The sequence below is a fragment of the Narcine bancroftii genome, chromosome 4 (assembly GCF_036971445.1).
Source record: "Narcine bancroftii isolate sNarBan1 chromosome 4, sNarBan1.hap1, whole genome shotgun sequence".
In the NCBI taxonomy this organism is placed as follows: Eukaryota; Metazoa; Chordata; class Chondrichthyes; order Torpediniformes; family Narcinidae; genus Narcine; species Narcine bancroftii.
In genome coordinates, this window is record NC_091472.1 from 222,387,486 (window position 1) to 222,405,542 (window position 18,057).

The window sequence follows — 18,057 nt, forward strand, 5'->3', positions numbered from 1 at the left end:
TGAGATCTTAATTCAGCTCAAAATCCAATCCAACTTATGTCGACCCCATTTTTTGAGAGATTGTTTGGGGTTTCACTACTCAACTTATATGAAAAAGTATAATGCACGCTTGTGCGTGTACACACAAAAACACTTTGGTATTGGAGAGTTTACCATGTATGGAAAAAAACAAAAATAAAATATTTGAAAATACATTACAAGAACTTCGCAATTTTGGCTTAATAGCTCCAATATGGAGACAAAAAAGAATTTGTTGTGAAAAGCAAAACTCTCGGTTGTAGCTTTGTCTGCAACAGTCCAAGCAACATCTCAACTTTAACTTCCTTGTGATTTTTACAAAAATGCACAATTTCATGTTGTCCATTAAGCTTGCCACAAAACATCACAATTTAACAGTTGATGTGCCTTGCAGTTAATCATTCTTTGTTATTGGAGAAGTTTTAAAGGTCATACAGTTACATAATCCTTTATCCGGAACCCTTGGGGGACAGCGTGTTCCGAATTTTGGATTTTTCGGGATTTCAGAACGAAAGCCAGCTGCCCCAGATTTAAGCCCACCCAAATTGTGCTGCCGTATCCACACCCTTCCAGTCGCGCTGGCGTCTCTCTCCCCCCCTGCCCACCCGAGTCGCGCTGCCGTCTCTCTCCCCTTGCCAATCTGAGTCGCGCTGCCGTCTCTCTTCCCATCCCCGCCCACCCAAGTCGCACTGCTGTCTCTCCCCCGCCTGACTGATTCACGCTGCCATCTCTCCCCCTTCGCCCACCTGAGTCGCACTGCCGTCTCTCTCTCTCCTACCCCCCACCCACCCAAGTTATGCTGCTGTCTCTCTCCCTCCGCTGTACCAGCACCAGGAAAAAAAATGTTGGATTTTGGAGCTTTCCAGATTTTAGGTGTCCGGATAAAGGATTGTGTACCAGTATTTTATTTTTCTTACATTTCCTTTCTAGTTTTTTCTCAATTTTATTGTTATTCCTTCCCTCTCTTCTTCTTCTAGAATGTGATTCAAATTTGAATTCCATCAATTCTTATCCTGTCAGTGTTTAATTTTCTGTTCTTAAGAAATGGCAAGGATAAAATGACCCTACAGGCCCCCAAACAGTAGCTGGGAAGTGGACTACAAGCTATAGCTGGAGAAAGAAAAATTATGTCAGGAGAATGTCAAAATAATTATGGGGATTTTAACATGAAAGGGGATTGGGAAAGTCAGGAAGGTATTGGATCTCAGGAGAGTGAGATTGTTGAATGCCTACGGGATGGCTTTTTGGAGCAGCTTGTCAATAAGCCCACCAGGGGATCGACAGTTTTGGATTGGGTGATGTGTAATGAACCTGAGGTGATTTGGGAATTGAAGGAAGTAATGATCATAACGTGATTGAGTTCATTTTCAAATCTGAAAAGTAAAGGCTGATGTCTGGTGTGTCAATATTTCAGAGGAACAAAGGGAATTACAATTGACTGGAAAAGTAAGCTAGATGGAGGGACGGCAGAGCAGCATTGGATATTTCTACAAGAAATAAAAAAAGTGCAGGATAGATATATTCAAAGAAAAAGGAAAATTATGAATTAAAAATGGCATAAATGGGGCTAACAAGAGAGATTTAGCCTAAAATAAAAACAAAAGTGAGGGCATACAAGGAAGCAAAAATCAGTGGAAAAATAGAGGTCTGGGAAACTTAAAAACTTACAGCAAGACACAAAGAAAATCATGAGGAAAGAAAAGATGAATTATGAAAGGAAGTTGACAAATAATATACAAATGGATATTAAGGGTTTTTTTAATAAATAGAGTAAAAGAGACAGGGGTAGATATTGGACTGATTGAAAATGATGCTGGTGTAGCAGCCCGCTAACCTAGACGCGACCCAGCAAACAAAATGGCTGACGAACGTGGCAACTGCTCAGATCCCACGGGGGCCAACAACCTTCATTCCAGGTGCCAACCTATATGGTAGGAAACAATGAGCAACAGCAGGAACACCACCCAATCGATGATCAGTGCTGCCATGACATCACTCCTGTCGTTAGCAGCAGGGAGAGAATATAAGCAGAGTTGCCAGTGCAATAAATCAGTCTTCGACTTCAACTCCTTGAGCGTGTGTCTTCCTTCTACACTTCACGGTAGTGCGCACACTACATTGGTGACCTCTGTAGGTCTGCCTGGCAACCACACATGGTTCAAGCAAGCTAAGGCCCAGATCCACCTTCAACAGATCAACGCCGACAACACACGTGGTGAGCTTGCTCGACCAGGATACGGCAGCAAGGGTCATTGACTCCCTAAGGCAGCCTCCAGAGCAAGGCAATTACAATTCCCTCAAGAAGCTATTAATCAGCACTTTCAGGCTGATTAATCGGTGCCCGATTGTTGCATATGGATGTTTTGGGAGACAGGGCCTTGCTCGCCCTTTCTGAGGGACACAGGCTTTCCCTGCTCTTTCAACAGGTTTTCCTGGAGCAGCTGCCTGAGGATATCTGACTCTTGCTCGCCGATGTTGACTTCAGCAACCCCAGGAAAGCTGCAGCCCAGGCAGACCTGCTCTGCAGAGAGAAGAAAGAAAACAGCATCTCAATGGAGCAGATTGTGAGGCCCCTCACACAGCCGGTAACAAGGTCACAGCAAACAAAGAGGCGTGGACCCCCCCCTAACCCAACAGTATTGCTACTATCACCAAAGATGGGGTGTGGGGGCCCATTGATGCCGCCCACCCTGCACGTTTCAGAGAAACGCCATGGTCAACCATCATTAATGGCTGCGGTGGTTGGCCAATGTGACAGCCTCCTCCACGTGTGAGACTTTCTGTCAGGAAGGAGCTTCCTCGTTGACACCGGCACCAAAATTAGTTCCTCCTCTCCTCGGCCTACAACACCTGGAACAGCAAACTGGGCCCGGCACTGAGGGCAGTGAACAGCACTACCATACAAACACTCAGCACCCGCACCATCCCCCTCTGCTTCGGCAGCAACGGTTCACATGGACAATTCTCGATTGTAGCTGTGGCACACCCACTCCTGGGAGCAGACTTCCTGCGAGCCCACTGCCTGCTGGTGGACTTTAAAGGGTGGCAATTGGTGCACGCCAGGACTTTTAAAACCATGACCCTGGGGGAAGCCAAGTTACCTGCTCCCCAACTTGACTCTGTTATGCTATCCGACAACGCATTCATGCGGATCCTAGCAGAGTTCCCTTCGATGGTGGCACCAGTTTTACACTGCTGAGCCGAAGCACAGGCTTAGGCACTACATCCTCACAAAGGGCCCCCCGTTTCACACCAGGGTGTGCCATCTTCCCCCTGAGAAGCTCACCCTCACCAAAGGAGAGTTTAAAAAAATGGAAGAGCCAGGGATAGTGTGGCACTCCGACAGTCCCTGGGCCTCGCCCCCTGCACAAGGTACCAAAGGCAGCAGGAGGGTGGAGGCTATATGGTGACTATCGCTGCCTCAACAAGGCCACCACTCCCGACAGGTTCCCCATGCCCCATATCCAAGACTTCACTATTATCTTACAAGGGGCACTGGTGTTTTCAAAAGTCGACCTCATCAGGGGCTATCATCAAATCCCAGTCCATCCCGATGACATCCATAAAAGCGCTATCATTGCCCCTTTGAATTCCTAAGAATCCCCTTTGGACATGAGCGCACCCCAGACCTTCCAGAGGCTGATGAACGTGGTGGGTCGGGAACTCCCATTCATGTTCATCCATTTGGATGATGTTCTCAGCATCAGCCGCAACAACACAGAGGATGCGGCCCACCTCATGCAACTGTGTGTCTGGTTGCAGATATTCAGACTAACTATAAACCCTGCTAAGTGGCAGTTTGGGTTGGAAACGATCAACTTCCTGGGGCATCGAATCAACAGGCACAGAACGAAACCCTTGCCTGAAAAGGTAGAGGCCATTCGGCATTTCGCCAAGCCATGCTCAGTGCAGCGGCTTGCATCATGTGACTCCTTTTCGCACTCATGGTGGGGAAGGGTAAAGACAATGAGGCCTCAGAGGCATACCAAAAGGCCAAGGACACTCTGGCCAATGACACCCTTCTGGTACACCCCAGACCAGAGGTGCCAACCGCTCTTACAATAGATGACTCCAGCACAGCGATAGGGGACGTACTGGAACAATTCATCGAAGGGCAATGGCAGCCACTGGCCTTCTTTAGCAGTCAGGCATTTCTGGTATTTTCAGGAAGGCAGGCAATTCAGGGTCTCACTGACCATAAACCATTGACCTTTGCTTTTCACAAAGTGTCTGACCCGTGGTCGGCCAAGCAGCAGTGACACCTCTCATACATGTCTGAGTTCACCATGGACATCCGACACATTGCGGATAAAACCAATGTGGTGGCCGACACACTGTCCCGCCCCGTGATCGAGTCCATCCAGGCCCCATCCCAGGGAATAGACTATTCCGCCCTAGCCAAGGCACAGCAAGAGGACCCTGAGATTCAGGCATACAGAACAGCAGTTTCCGCCCTCAGGCTGGAGGATGTTGCCATCAGTCCTGGCAGCCAGTTGCTCCTCTGTGACATGGCTCATTGAAGCACGCAATTGGGAGCTCAATATCCAAGGATACACAGTCTATAGGAAAGATAGCCAGGAGGATAGAAGTGGAGGGGTGGCTCTGATGATAAGTAAAGACATTAAATCAATAGAAAGAAGGGACATAGAGTCAAAAGCGGTAGAATCAGTATGGGTTGAATTAAAAAATGCCAAGGGTAAAAAGATCACATTAGCAGTTATATACAAGCCCCCAAACAGCAGCTGGGAAGTAAACTATGAGATACAGACAGAAATAAAAAGGGCATGTCACAAAATAATTATGGGAGATTTTAATATGGCAGGAGATTGGGAAGGACAGGAAATTACTGGATCACAGGAGAGTGAGTTTGTAGAAAACCTAAGAGATAGATTTTTTGAACAACTCGTGGAGAAGCCCACCAGGGGATCCGCAGTTCTCAATTGAGTCATGTGTTATGAACCTGAGGTCGTTAGGGAGTTAAAGGTCTTAGAACCTCTAGGGAGCAGTGACCATAACATGGTCGAATTCAATTTCAAATTTGAAAAGGTAAAATGTTATCGAATGTATCAATGTTTCAGTGGAATAAAGGAAATTATGGTGGTATGAGAAAGGAACTGGCTCGTCAATTGGAAAAGCAGAGCAGGATTGGAAGATATTTTTGCAAATAAGAAAATGCATGCAGGATAGATATATTCCAAGGAAAAGGAAATTAGTCAATGGAAAGATGGTACCAATGTGGCTAACAAAAGAAGTGAAGGCTAAGATAAAAGCTAAAACTAGTGGGAAATCAGAGGACTGGGATTCCTTTAGAAACTTACAGAAAGAAATAAAGAAAGTCATAAGGAAAGAAAAGATGAGTTATGAAAGGAGATTGGAAAACAATATAAAATAAATACCAAGAGTTTTTTAAAATATATAAAGAATAAGAGAGACACGTGTTGACATAGGACCAATAGGAAACAATGCTGGGGAAATTATAATGGGTTATAAAGAAATGGCAGAAGAATTAAATCAATATTTTATGTCAGTATTCATTATGGAAGACATTAGTAACATCCCTGACAGATAGAGGTTTCAGGGAGTAGAGTTGGATATAGTTAAGATTACTAGAGAAATTGTGCTAGGTAAATTGAATGGATTAAAGACAGATAAATCTCCTGGAACGGACAAAGTACACCAGTAGGTTTTGAAAGAGCTGGCTTTGGAGATTGTAGATCCATTGGTGACAATTTTCCAGAAATCAATAGTCTCTGGTGTGGTTCCAGGGGATTGGAAGGTGGCAAATGTGGTTCTGCTGTACAAGAAAGGTGGGAAACAGAAAAAATGAAACTATAGACCTACAAGTCTGACACCGGTGGTTGGGATTTAGTTATGAAATACCTGGAAATGCATGATAGAATAGATCCTATTCAGCATGGTTTTTTAAAGAGTAGATCCTGTCTAACCAACTTATTAAGAGTTTTTTGAAGGAATCTCAGGTAGGATATACAAAGAGGAGGCTGTGGATGTTATACATTTGTATTTTCAAAAGGTTTTCGATAAGGTGTCGCATGTCAGGCTGCTAAATAAGATGAGGGCCCATGGCATTACAGGGACGCTATTGGACTAGGTTGAAAATTGACTGATAGACAGAAAGCAAAGAGTTGTTCAGAATGGCTGCTTGTAACAAGCGGTGTTCCACAGGGGTCAGTCTTTGGGCCGCTGCTGTTTACAATTTATATTAACAATTTGGATTGTGGAATGAATGGTTTTGTAGCCAGATTTGTGGATCACACCAAGATAAGTGGCAGAGCAGAAACTGTTAAATTGTAGGAGGATATAGACAGATTAGGAGTCTGGACAAAAAATATGGCAGATGAAGTACAATGTTGAGAAGTTTTCGATTCTGCGTTTTGGCAGTGGAAATAAATAGGCAGAAAACTATCTGGATGGGGAGAAAATTCAATCCTCGGAGGTGCAAAGAAACCTGCAGAGAAATCTAAAAGTTAATGCACGGGTGGGATTGGTAGTGAAGAAGGTGAATACTATGCTAGCATTCATTTCAAGGGGAATAGTGTATAAGAGTAGAGAGATGTTAATGAGACTCTATGGGGCAGTGGTGAGACCCCATATGGAGTACAATGTATAGTTTTAAAAAGGATGTGATGTTGTTGGAGAGGGTGCAGAGGAGATTTACTAGGATGATTCCTGGAATGCAAGGGCTAGCGTATGAGGAGCGTTTGGCAGCTCTTGGGTTGTATTCAGTAGAGTATAGGAGAATATGGGGGGGAATCTGAGACATTTTGAATCTTGAAAGGTTTTGCCAGAGTGAATGCGGATAAGATGTTTTCCTTGATGGGTGATTCGAGGACAAGGGGTTATAGTCTTAAAATTAAAAGTTATCCAATTAAAACAGGGAGGAGAAAGAACTTCTTTAGTCAGAGGGTCATGGATCTGTGGAACTCAATTCCACACAAAGCAGTGGAGGCCAGATCACTGGGAATATTTAAACAGGAAATGGATAAGCATCTCATTAGTAAGGGTATCAAGAGATATGAGGAAAAGGCTATAAATTGGAACAAGGTGTGAGCATAATTCAGCTTAGTGTAGAGTCACGGAACAGACTTGATGGGCCTAATGGCCTACTTTTGTTCCTTTATCTTGTGTCTCCTCCGGCAAACACTGCCCCGTCGTGCCGGCAATGTGGAGGCGGCAGGTCTTCAGGACAGTGCACAACCAGACGCACCCAGCCATCTGGACTTAGGTTAAAATGGTGGCCAGTAGATTTATCTGGCACGGAAACAGGTCAGTCATTGGGCCAAGACCTACACAGTCTTCCAGACATCCAAAGTGCAGACGCATGTCAAGGCACTCCCCCCCCCCCACCCCACCACACCAGACTTTCAAGCCAGCAACGACAGTTCAGCCACGTCTATACTGACATTGTAGGGCCACTGCCAGTCTCCCGTGGGGTGAGATATCTCCTCATCACGATTGACCACTCCACTAGGTGGCCAGAGATAGTCCTGCTGGCCGACACAACCACCGAGACCTGCGTCAGGAGTCCCAGAGCATATGACCTCCAATAGAGGTACACAATTCACTTTGGGACTCTGGGCAGAGCTGGCCAAGTTGCTGGGAACCCAGCTCCACCATACCATGGCTTTCCACATTCAGGCCAACAGGTTGGTGGAGCGGTTCCACAGGCACCTAAAGGCGGCTCAGCTCAAGGGGCTGAACTGGACAGACAAGTTACCCTGTGTCCTCCTGGGGATTTGTATCACGCCAAAAGAGGACTTCAATGCCTCAGCAGTTGAAATGGTGTACAATGCACCGTTAGTGATACTGGGGGAGTTCTTGGCAGCTGCCAAGGACCCAGAAGACCCCACGGCCTCACTGGCGAAGCTGAGGGAAAAACTAGGCACTCTTGCACTTCCGCAGCCTCTGCCGTACGGCCAGGCCAAAACCCATGTCCCCAAAGATTTAGAGTCCTGTCAGTACATTTTTGTTCAGAGGGGGACACACTGAACACCTCTGCAATAGCTGTATGAGGGACCGTATGAAGTAATCATACACAATTGTTCAACATGTGCGCTGGATATCAGCGGTAAGGAAGAGACTTTCACTTTCGCCCGCCACAAACCAGCACACCTAGACATTAGCCAACCGGTCTCCATGCAGCCCACGCGATGCAGAAGTAGGCCACTGAAAGCGGTGAACAGCATTCCAATTGCCAGTTCCTGATTGGGGCAGGGTGGGGGGTGGGGGTTGGGGGGGGGAGGTTGTGTACCATCCCGCTAACCGGGACATAACCCAGCGCGACAAATGCAGCAACTGTGCAGACCCCATGGGGGCCAACGATCTTTGTTCCAGGTGACCATCTGCATGGCGGGAAACAACTAAGAACGGTGGGAATTCCACCCAATCAGATATCGACACTGGTGTGACTTCACTCCTGTCATCAGCTGTGGGGAGAGAATATAAGCAGAGCTGCTAGTGCAATAAATCAGTCGTCGACTTCAGTTCCTCATGTGTGTGTCTTCTTTCATCACTTCGCGGTAGTGCGCACGCTTCTCTAGAGAAATTATAATGGGTGACAAAGAGATGGCAGAGGAACTAAATGAATGTTTTTGCGTCAGTTTTCACTGAGGAAGACAATAACAATAGACCTGATAGTCAGAGGTCTTAGGGAATAGAATTAAGTACAGACAGGATTACTGGAGAGATAGTGCTTAGTAAGCTGAATGGACTAAAGGTAGATAAGTCTCCTGGACTGGATGAGGTGAGGTGCACCCATAGGTTCTGAAGAAGGTGGCTTTGGAGATTGTGGAGGCAATGGAATTTATTTTCCAGAAATCAATGAACTCTGGCATGGTTCCGGAGGATTGGAAGGTTGTACATGTAATTCCACTGTTTAAGAAAGGAGAGAGGTAGAAAAAAAGAAATCATATCCCTATTAGTTGGACGTCGGTTGTTGGAAAGTTATTGGAGTCAATCCTCAAGGACAAGGTTATGAAATATCTTGAAGTGCATGAGATGGTAGGTCCAAGCCAGCATGGTTTCATGAAGGAAAGATCCTGCCTGACCAACTTAATGGAATGTTTTGAAGAAATCTCAAGTAGGATGGATGTTGTGTATTTGGACTTTCAAAAGGCTATCAATAAGGTGCCGCATAAGAGACTGCTTAATAAGATGAGAGCCCATGGAATTGCAGGAAAGATACTAGATTGGGTGTAGCTTTGGCTGATAGGCAGAAAGCAAAGGGTGGGAATAAAGAGATCCTGTTCTGATTGGTTGCCAGTTACTAGTGGTGTTCTGCAGGGGTTGGAGATGGGGACGCTTCTTTTTATAATGTATATTGATGATTTAGATTATGGAATGAATGATTTTGTGGCAAAGTCTGCAGATGACACCAAGATAGATGGTGGAGTCGTAAGTGTTGAAGAAAAAAGTTGCAGAGAGACCTGGACAGCTTAGGAGAGTGGGCAAAGAAATGGCAGATGAGATACAATGTTGAGAAATGTACATTTTGGAAGAGGAAATAAACAAGCAAATTATTATTTGGATGAGGATAAAATTCAAAATTTGGAAGTGCAAAGGAACTTAGGTGCCTTCGTGCAGGATAACCTTAAGGTTAACCACCAGGTTGGATGACAGTAAAGAAAGTGAATGCTATGCTGGCATTCATTTCAAGGACAATAGTGTACAAGACTTAAGAGGTGTTGATGAGGCTCTATGAGGCACTGGTGAGATCTCATTTGGAGTAATGTGTGCAATTTTGGGCCCTTTATTTTAGAAAGGATGCAATAATGTTAGAGAGAGTACAGAGAAGACTTACTAGGATGATTCCTGGAATGCAAGGGCTAACGTATGAGGAACGCTTAGTGGCTTTTGGACTCCGTTCATTCGACTATAGAAGAATGAAAGGGGATCTCATAGAAGCATTGCGAATGCTGAAAGGAATGGACAGAGTAGATGTGAATAGGATGTTTCCCTTCGTGGGTGAATACAGGACAAGAGGGCACAGTCTTAGAATTAGAAAGGACTATGGAAAATAAACCAAATGAGCTACCATTCATTAATCCATTACTATGTAATAATTTACACACTATGTTACAAAAGTAGTAATCCATTATGTTTTTACTACACAAGACCACAGTAATGAATAGAAGGAAGCAAGTGGCAGGAGATGATGAAACACATGGCTCTAAACATGATTAGATTAATGGGTAGAAAATAATGAAAATAATTGTGGCGAGCCAAGGGATGACATCCTGTTAAGATACAAGGTTATGAATGATTGGGTGCAGAAATGTGATTAAGACAGGACTATAATATAAAAAAGGGCAGTGTCTCATAGCAACAGGCATTTCAGAGTCCAGGCTTTGATTTGTCTCAGCTTTTGTTTGCAAATAAAGGATTAAACTTTTCTGAAGAATTCTCTGGATTTCCTGACTCATTTTGGGCATCAAAAAACCACAACAGGACCCAGTTAAAACAGAGATGAGGAGAAATTTCTTTAGCCAGAGGGGTGTGGATTTGTGGAATTCATTCCACAATGCAGCTGTGGAGGTGCAATCATTGGGGAAATTTAAGGGGGAGATTGATTGGTATCTAAAGCTATCAAGGGATATAGGGAAAAGGCCGGAACTTGGAACTAGATGCAAGAACAGTTTAGCAGGGTGGATTTGCTGAGCAGACTCGATGGGCCGAATGGGCTGCTTCTGTTCCCTTTTCTTGTAATCTCATTGGTTGAGTTGAGTGTTCATGAAGTGCTAAAATATCACAACCACATTGCTTATCAACTTCAAGGAGTCACAAAGAAAATCTTAATGCACATCAGAACTGGCAAAACCGGGGAGGTTAATCACTTTGCTGAACATCTCCATCAATCTGCAACTACGATTTTGAATTATTTCAAATGTACAAAAGAAATGTGAGAAATAGCAGGCCATCTTCCCTCTGGGCAAAACTCTAAAGTCAACACCCGGAGAACAAAACTGATCTGCCGTAACCTGATGGAGTGAAACACAAAAGACTGTAGATACTGTGATTGTAGTAAAACCACAGAAATGCTGAAGGTATACCTATGTTTGAAGAATGTCTTCTTGAAGAAGGGCTCAGGCCTGAATTGTCGATTATTCTTTACTTTCTATGGATGCTGCGAGACCTGCCAAGTTTCTCCAGCATTTCTGTGTTTTTACTTTTGTCATGTCTTGATGGCTCCTCTGGACCCCATTTCTTTTGTGTTTAAAAGCTACTTATTTTAAAAATCAATGATTTTGATTTTTAAGTTGAAAGGTTCAGTAGGGCAAAAATCAGCACCTCTTGGTCAAGAACGGTTTCTATCCAACAGCTATCAGGCTCTCAAACTTGGCCTTGCTACACTTATCATGGACTGCTCCAAAAGAACTGTCTGCACTATTGTCAATGCCACTTTTTTTTGCATGGTGCTAACTGTGAATATACATTATCTCAGATTTATTGCCAAAGTACATACATGATATCACATACAAACCTGAGATTCTTTTTTACTGTGGACGAGCAGAATTACCACTAATTCGTAGTGCAATAAAACTGTACACAGCGTATAAATGTAAACAAATAAAGAACTGTAAACATATAACAAATGTAAACAAACTGACTGTGCAATACAAAGAGAATTTTTTTAAAAATCAGTAAGAGTGCTTAAATGAGTCTCTGAATCGGTTGTTGAGGAGTCTGATGGAGGGGTAGTATCTGTTCCTGAACCTGATGATGTGAGTCTTGTGGCACCTATTCCACTTTCCTGATGGCAGCAGCGAAAACAGAGCATGTGCTGGGTGGTGGGGATCTTTGATGATTGCTGCTGCTCTCTGACAGCAGCGTTCCCTGTAGATTTTCTTGATAGTGGGGAGGGTTTTGCCTGTGATGTCCTGGGCTGTGCCCACTACCTTTTGGAGGGCTTTATGCTCAGGGGTATTGGTGTCACCATACCAGTCTGGGATGCAGCTGGTCAGCACACTTTCTACCACGCATCTGTAGAAATTTGCCAGCGTTTTTGGTATCATACCATACGACTGCTCTTGAAAATCTATTTTCAATTCAATGCATACTATTGTAGGTTTTTAAAATGAAGAACATGTTCTGTTGCAGCAAGAATTTTTACCACGTATACGACAATAAACACACATATACATTGCACAATGTACATGACAAGAAATGCATGAGCAAAAACCTGACTCATTACTATTTTTCCCTTTCACCATCATCCCTCCATGCTATCAAATCTTGATTGGTCATTCTGACCAGCCATTCAATTCAGAAATGGGCTCTTTGGCTCAACATGTCCTTCAGGAACCAACAACTCTAATCCCATTTACCAAATGCCTATGCTTTGGCAATTTAAGTATTTTCTAGATACTTACATCTTGTGAGAGTACCTGGCTCAGACAGCATATTCCAGATTCTAGCCAAGCCTCTTCCCCAAAAGGGGAGTCAAAAGTGGAGGACGTTTAGAACAAGGAGGAACATATTCCTACCATCTACCTCATATTTGCCCCTCAGAGCTTCATTTACCTTGATCACATCACCCTCAGCCTTGTTGGCTCAAATGAAAACAGTCTTTTCTCATAAACACTAAGAATTAATAGCAATTTCACCTGGTTAACTGTGCTGAGTCCGACATCATTCCTATTCGGCAGAGGTATGGATGGAAGGCTCCGGTACTGTAGAGGAAAAGGTGGGAGCTCACTAATTTTTCCTGGACGTTCAGGGAGTTTTCTGTTCAGGACAAATAGATCACAAGTAAATACCTCTCCCATTTACCTTTTGTGATGCTTCTGACACATCTTTGTCCAGAAATGCCAGCATCAGTCTGCTCGATGACCAAAGTTGGAATGAGAATTTGCAACTGGAGACTACAAGGCTGTTTGTTGTTCAGCCAGAGAAATGGGCTAGAACCAACATCTGAGCATATCGAGAGTAACCTTTTTGATGTGGGAAAAGGATTTGATTAAAGTGAAAGCATAGTGAGCTCACACATTTTTATTTATATTTTTTTTAATGGAAAATTCAAGCAAGCAGAACCACTCATCAACTGAGATCCTTTTAAAATTACACATCAGTGCCTTACTACACTGCTCATCCTTTTTTGTGATTTTGATGCACTTTTGTAATAATACCTACAATAGCCCATCCGTGGGCCAAGAGTTTAGTTGTCTCACTCTTCCAGAATGTTACGAGAGAATACTTGAAAACGCAAGAGTGTATTTAAAGTCAGAAAAAGAATAGCTTGATGTTTTCAAGAAATACTTACTTTTGCTTTATCCCATGGTTCCTCCTCTTTAATTCCTGGTCAATATCTAGAAAGCAACCAAAAAGCAATATGAAAATAGTGTCCTGAGCCCAGTTTATCCTTGTTGAAAGTGATTTCAACTGAAGTTTCCAACTTTGTTCCGTAATTGATGATCAAAGGTCCACAACCAATGTACTGGATTACAACATGTATTGAAGCTCGGCGATTACATTTTCCTTCGTAGATTTGCAGAAACTATATTCCTGGAAGATCAGGATGGAAAAAATGCACAGAAGATTGACAACACCACAGATTCTGTTCTTTCTGGAACAGTGAGACAGAATTCATTCCAATTTATCATAAATTCACATTTAACAAGACAGCATTAACTTTCACAACCCTGAGATTCTTTTTCCCATAGGCGCGGCAGAATTACCACTAATTGGTGGTGCAAACATTAACTGCACACAGTGAGAACATGAAAACCATCAAAAGAACTGTAAACAGATAATGAATGCAAACAAACTGACCGGGCAGTACAGGAAGAGCAACGAAAATCAATAAAGTGCAGAAGTAAGAGTCCTTAAATGAATCCATGATTGAGTTTGTTCTGACGAGTCTGATGGGGGGAGGGGTAACGGCTGTTCCTGATCCTGGTGAGGTGAGTCTTGTGGCACCTAGACCTCTTTCCTGATGGCAGCAGCGAGAACAGAGCGGTTGCTGGGTGGTGAGAGTTTTTGATAATTGTTGTTGCTTTCCGACGGCAGTGCTCTTTGTAAATGTACTCAATAGTGGGAAGTGTTTTGCCTGTGATGTCCTGGGCTGTGTCCAATACCTTTGGAGGGGTATTGGTGTCCCCATCCCAGACCGTGATGCAGCCGGTCAGCACACTTTCCACCACCTGTAGAAATTTGCCAGGGTTCCCAATGTCACGTCAAACCTCCCTAAACTCCTGAGGAAGTAGAGGTGATGATGTGCTTTCTTCATGATGCCATTGATGTGTTGGGTCCAGGAAAGATCCTCTGAGATAGTGACTCCCATGAACCTAAATGTGCTCACCCTCTCCACCTCTGATCCCGCAATGATCACTGGATTGTATATCTCTGGCTTTTCTTTCCTGAAGTCAACAATCAGCTCCTTAGTTTTGGTGACATTGAATGTGAGGTTGTTGTTGGTGCACCATTCAGCCAAGTTTTCAATCTCCATCCTGTATGCAGACTCATCACCTTACTTTATACAACTCATTACCGTGGTATCATCGGTAAATTTGTAGACGGTGTATTGTCATACTGAGTTACACAGTTGAAGGTGTAAAGTGAGTAGTGCAGGGGGCTAAGAACACTGCCCTGTGGTGTTCCGGAACTGGTGGAGATTGCGGAGAAGTTCTTAACAATCTTCACTGATTGTGGGACTGGAGATGAGGAAATCTATGATCCAATTACACAGTGGTGTGTTAACTTTCAAAGTTTTGGAGTTTGTTGATCAGTTTTGAGCGGATGATAGTGTTAAATGCGAACTGTGGTCGATAAAGGGCATCCTGATGTATGTATATTTGCTGTCCAGATGTTCCAGGGCTTTGTGCAGAGCCAGTGAGATGGCATCCTCTGTAGATCTGTTGCCGCGATAGGTGAATGGGAATGTAGACGAAAGCTGATATGCTCATGACCAGCCTTTCAAAACATTTCCTCACTGTTGATCTAAGTGCTATTGGTCAATAGTCATTAAGAAAGTTATTAACTTCCAAATAAAAATCAGAGTAATTAAGTACAGCACAACATTATTTTATTAAATTTGTCTGTGCTAGATTTGTTTTACTGGAGTTGAAACAATAATCTCTATCCTCGCTTTTTCATTGAAGGGAAGAAACCCAGAGTCTTTCCATATGTATCCACCTTCATGGGATTCTTATAAATTTTCCAAATAGTCTGCTCTGCCTACATGTTAAAAAATGGTTCAAGACATGGCCCTACAGTCCGAACTCCTCTGCCCTTGTTCCAGACTGAGAGAGCATGAACTAGGAAACAGTACTGCCAAACCAAATGAAGAGACTAAGGATGAAAAGAAACTTCAGGGGATCATAGTCAACAAGGAGAAAAACAAAGGAATGCAAGATTAGATAGGGACAAACAGAGGACAGGACCAGGAATAAGAAATGCCAAAATCTGCTTCTGGCAAACAGTGACAAATTAATAAGTAAAAAGCTGGAGTAAGTTGTGATGCCTTTATTTCTATACAAATAATACATGAAGCTTCAGCACAAGTTTCATCAAAACTACAGGTTGTAAATCAATTTTTAGAAACCAGAAATTGGGACAGAAAGTCCCAAACCTAGTGGAGATTTAGCAAAGGAGAATTTGCTAGGTTTTAATTTCCAAAAGCACACCAAAAATTCTGGAAATACTCAGTATGTTTTTCTCTCAAGATTGGCTAATCTGTTGAGCATCTCATTTTCTTTCAGATTTCTAACATTAACTTATATTTGCTCACATACTGTAGATTTTTTTCCACAATACAATTGGTTCAATGACTAAATGGAAATTGCATTGATTCTGATTACAGAGTTTGGTCAATGACTTACCGGTGGCTAGATGATTGGATATGGATATCTGCTATTAGATTCATCTTAGATCTAGGATATTATTACCTGGATGAGTAACAGCATTTTTTACCTCTTGGGCAAAGTTTTCAATATATACAAAAGGTAGAAAGTATTAAAGAAAAATAAGTGGCAGACAACAGGAAGATGTGTACCAACCAAGGAAAGTTTGGACTTACCCAATTTTAAATCCACTTTTGATACAGCATCCCGAGAACTGGAGACACGGAGATCAGTCAGGGAGGAGGAAAATTCCTTGAAGGAGGGAGATGTCAAATATAAAGAAAATCTAATCATATATTATGAACATGAAAACAAACTTCTGGATAGTTAAATGCACAAAAGTGCTAACTTTTATCATTTAAAAAAAAATTTGCCATTTATTTTCCTGAATTGATTGGGCTTTCATTTACAAACAATAGCAATGCACAATCCAAAGCAGCCAACAACGTGATGAGAAAGTGGTGATTTGTGAAACACCATGCGATTTCTACAACCTGCAGCCAGACTCAAAAAAAAGCCAACTCCTCTACAACATTCCTGCAATTTTGCACATTAAATACCCATTACATGAGAGTGCTTAAGGTGCCTGCTGCAGGTAGTCCAGGTCTCAGGGCATACAGGACATAGTTCACTGCTTCCCAGAAGGCCATGTTTCAACCCATGTTTGATCTTCAGACATCCTTTTCCTCAAGTGATTAATGGCCGTGCTTCTTCATTGAAAGCAATGCTGAACTTCAGAGGTCTAGCTTCATGAAGAGGCAATTCTTAAGATATGGAAAGCTATCACCAATATCTACTCTGCAAAATCCTTCAAATCCCCTGGAAGGGTAAGTGAACCAACATCCCCAGCAATGAAGCTCTATGTATGCTGTCAGTTCTTTTGGGCAACCCTGACAATTGATTACTGAACGACACTATTCCAAGTTCTGTCATGGGAAAATATTACCAAGCAGACAGTGGAATTTTTTTTTAATGTGGTCTAAGTTCCCACAGAAAAGAAATCCAAACTCCCTACTGACTATTGAGAATCTCCAACCCCTGGTCACTGGAGTGGAGAAGGAGCATTTAGGATTGCATCAAGAACCTCAAGCCCATGCATCAGGAAAATCTAGCTATCCTTCATTCCAGAAATGCAAAAAACAAGAAGCAAGCCATAATGAAAAGAAACCCTTGTTAAATCAATGGAATACTGACAAGTTGTGGGCATTAGCCAGGGTCCTCAAAAAAAACACAAAGCTGGACTGCACAAAAAACTAGAAGAGCAAAAACAATCTAAACTAATCACCCCCCACTCATGCACACCTTCTCCCATGTGATCCTCTCTTAATAGATGTGAAGCCTTTTGTTCTACAAGATACAGGACTGAAACAGTTCCCATGGAGTTCCTCTGCAATTTACACCATCAGTTAGTTATATAGGAAGGCAATGTGATTAACATAGTGGGTTAATTTTATTTTCTGATTATAGTAACATCCCTGGAATCCAGCACCTACAGGGATTGATAGATGTATCTTCTGGTTGCTTGAGTCCTACTTTTACAATGCCTAATTAACTGCATTAAGAATAAAAATACAAAAATACTATATTGCATTTACACAGAATGAACTTCACTTGCACAAATATATAAACCTTAAAGCATTTTACTTAGTTTTCAGTCACATTCTTTGAAAACATTTAACCTTCACTCTATCTGCAAGTTTCTCCCCCTCCACAGAGCATCCCAAAAGATGATCAATAACATTATAGGTAATTAACTCCCCCTCCCCCCAAGCTGACAAATGAAGCCTTGCTAATATACTTAATAATATACTAATAAAGATAAATAAGCTGGGAGAAGGAGACACTTTAAGAGAGTCACCCCAACGGCGAGTGGCATCAACCAGCTCTTCATCCTGACACTTCAAACACTTTATTCAAACGGCTGCTACGAGCAAAGCACGACAAAGGCCCTCTACTGGCTGAATATTTGTTCCCATCTTCATCAAAGGTTTATTTGTTACATCGGAGAACATTTGCTTTTACAATTTTAAACTTCCATTTACATTTTTATTTATTCTTATTTATTTAAATCTTTTTATTGATTTATTTATTTATTCTCCTCAATTTTTTTGATAGTTGCTTGAATTCTGGATAATGTTTTTTTTTTACTGCATTCTTTTAAAAAAATAGTCTCAACCAATTACAT

At 42.6% G+C, this 18,057-nt stretch overlaps 1 protein-coding gene across 3 annotated transcripts in view; it reads right to left on the reverse strand.

Moving 5' to 3' along the window:
* LOC138761617 (sentrin-specific protease 2-like) overlaps positions 1–18,057 on the reverse strand; it is a 147,207-nt gene that overhangs the window by 121,252 nt on the left and 7,898 nt on the right. For all 3 annotated transcript variants that reach the window (XM_069934032.1, XM_069934033.1, XM_069934034.1), the window contains exons 4-6: positions 16,049–16,124; positions 13,295–13,340; positions 12,639–12,759 (exon numbers count right to left, since the gene is read on the reverse strand). In XM_069934032.1, the coding sequence (XP_069790133.1) occupies positions 12,639–12,759; positions 13,295–13,340; positions 16,049–16,124 (243 nt within the window). The remainder of the gene's footprint in view (positions 1–12,638; positions 12,760–13,294; positions 13,341–16,048; positions 16,125–18,057) is intronic.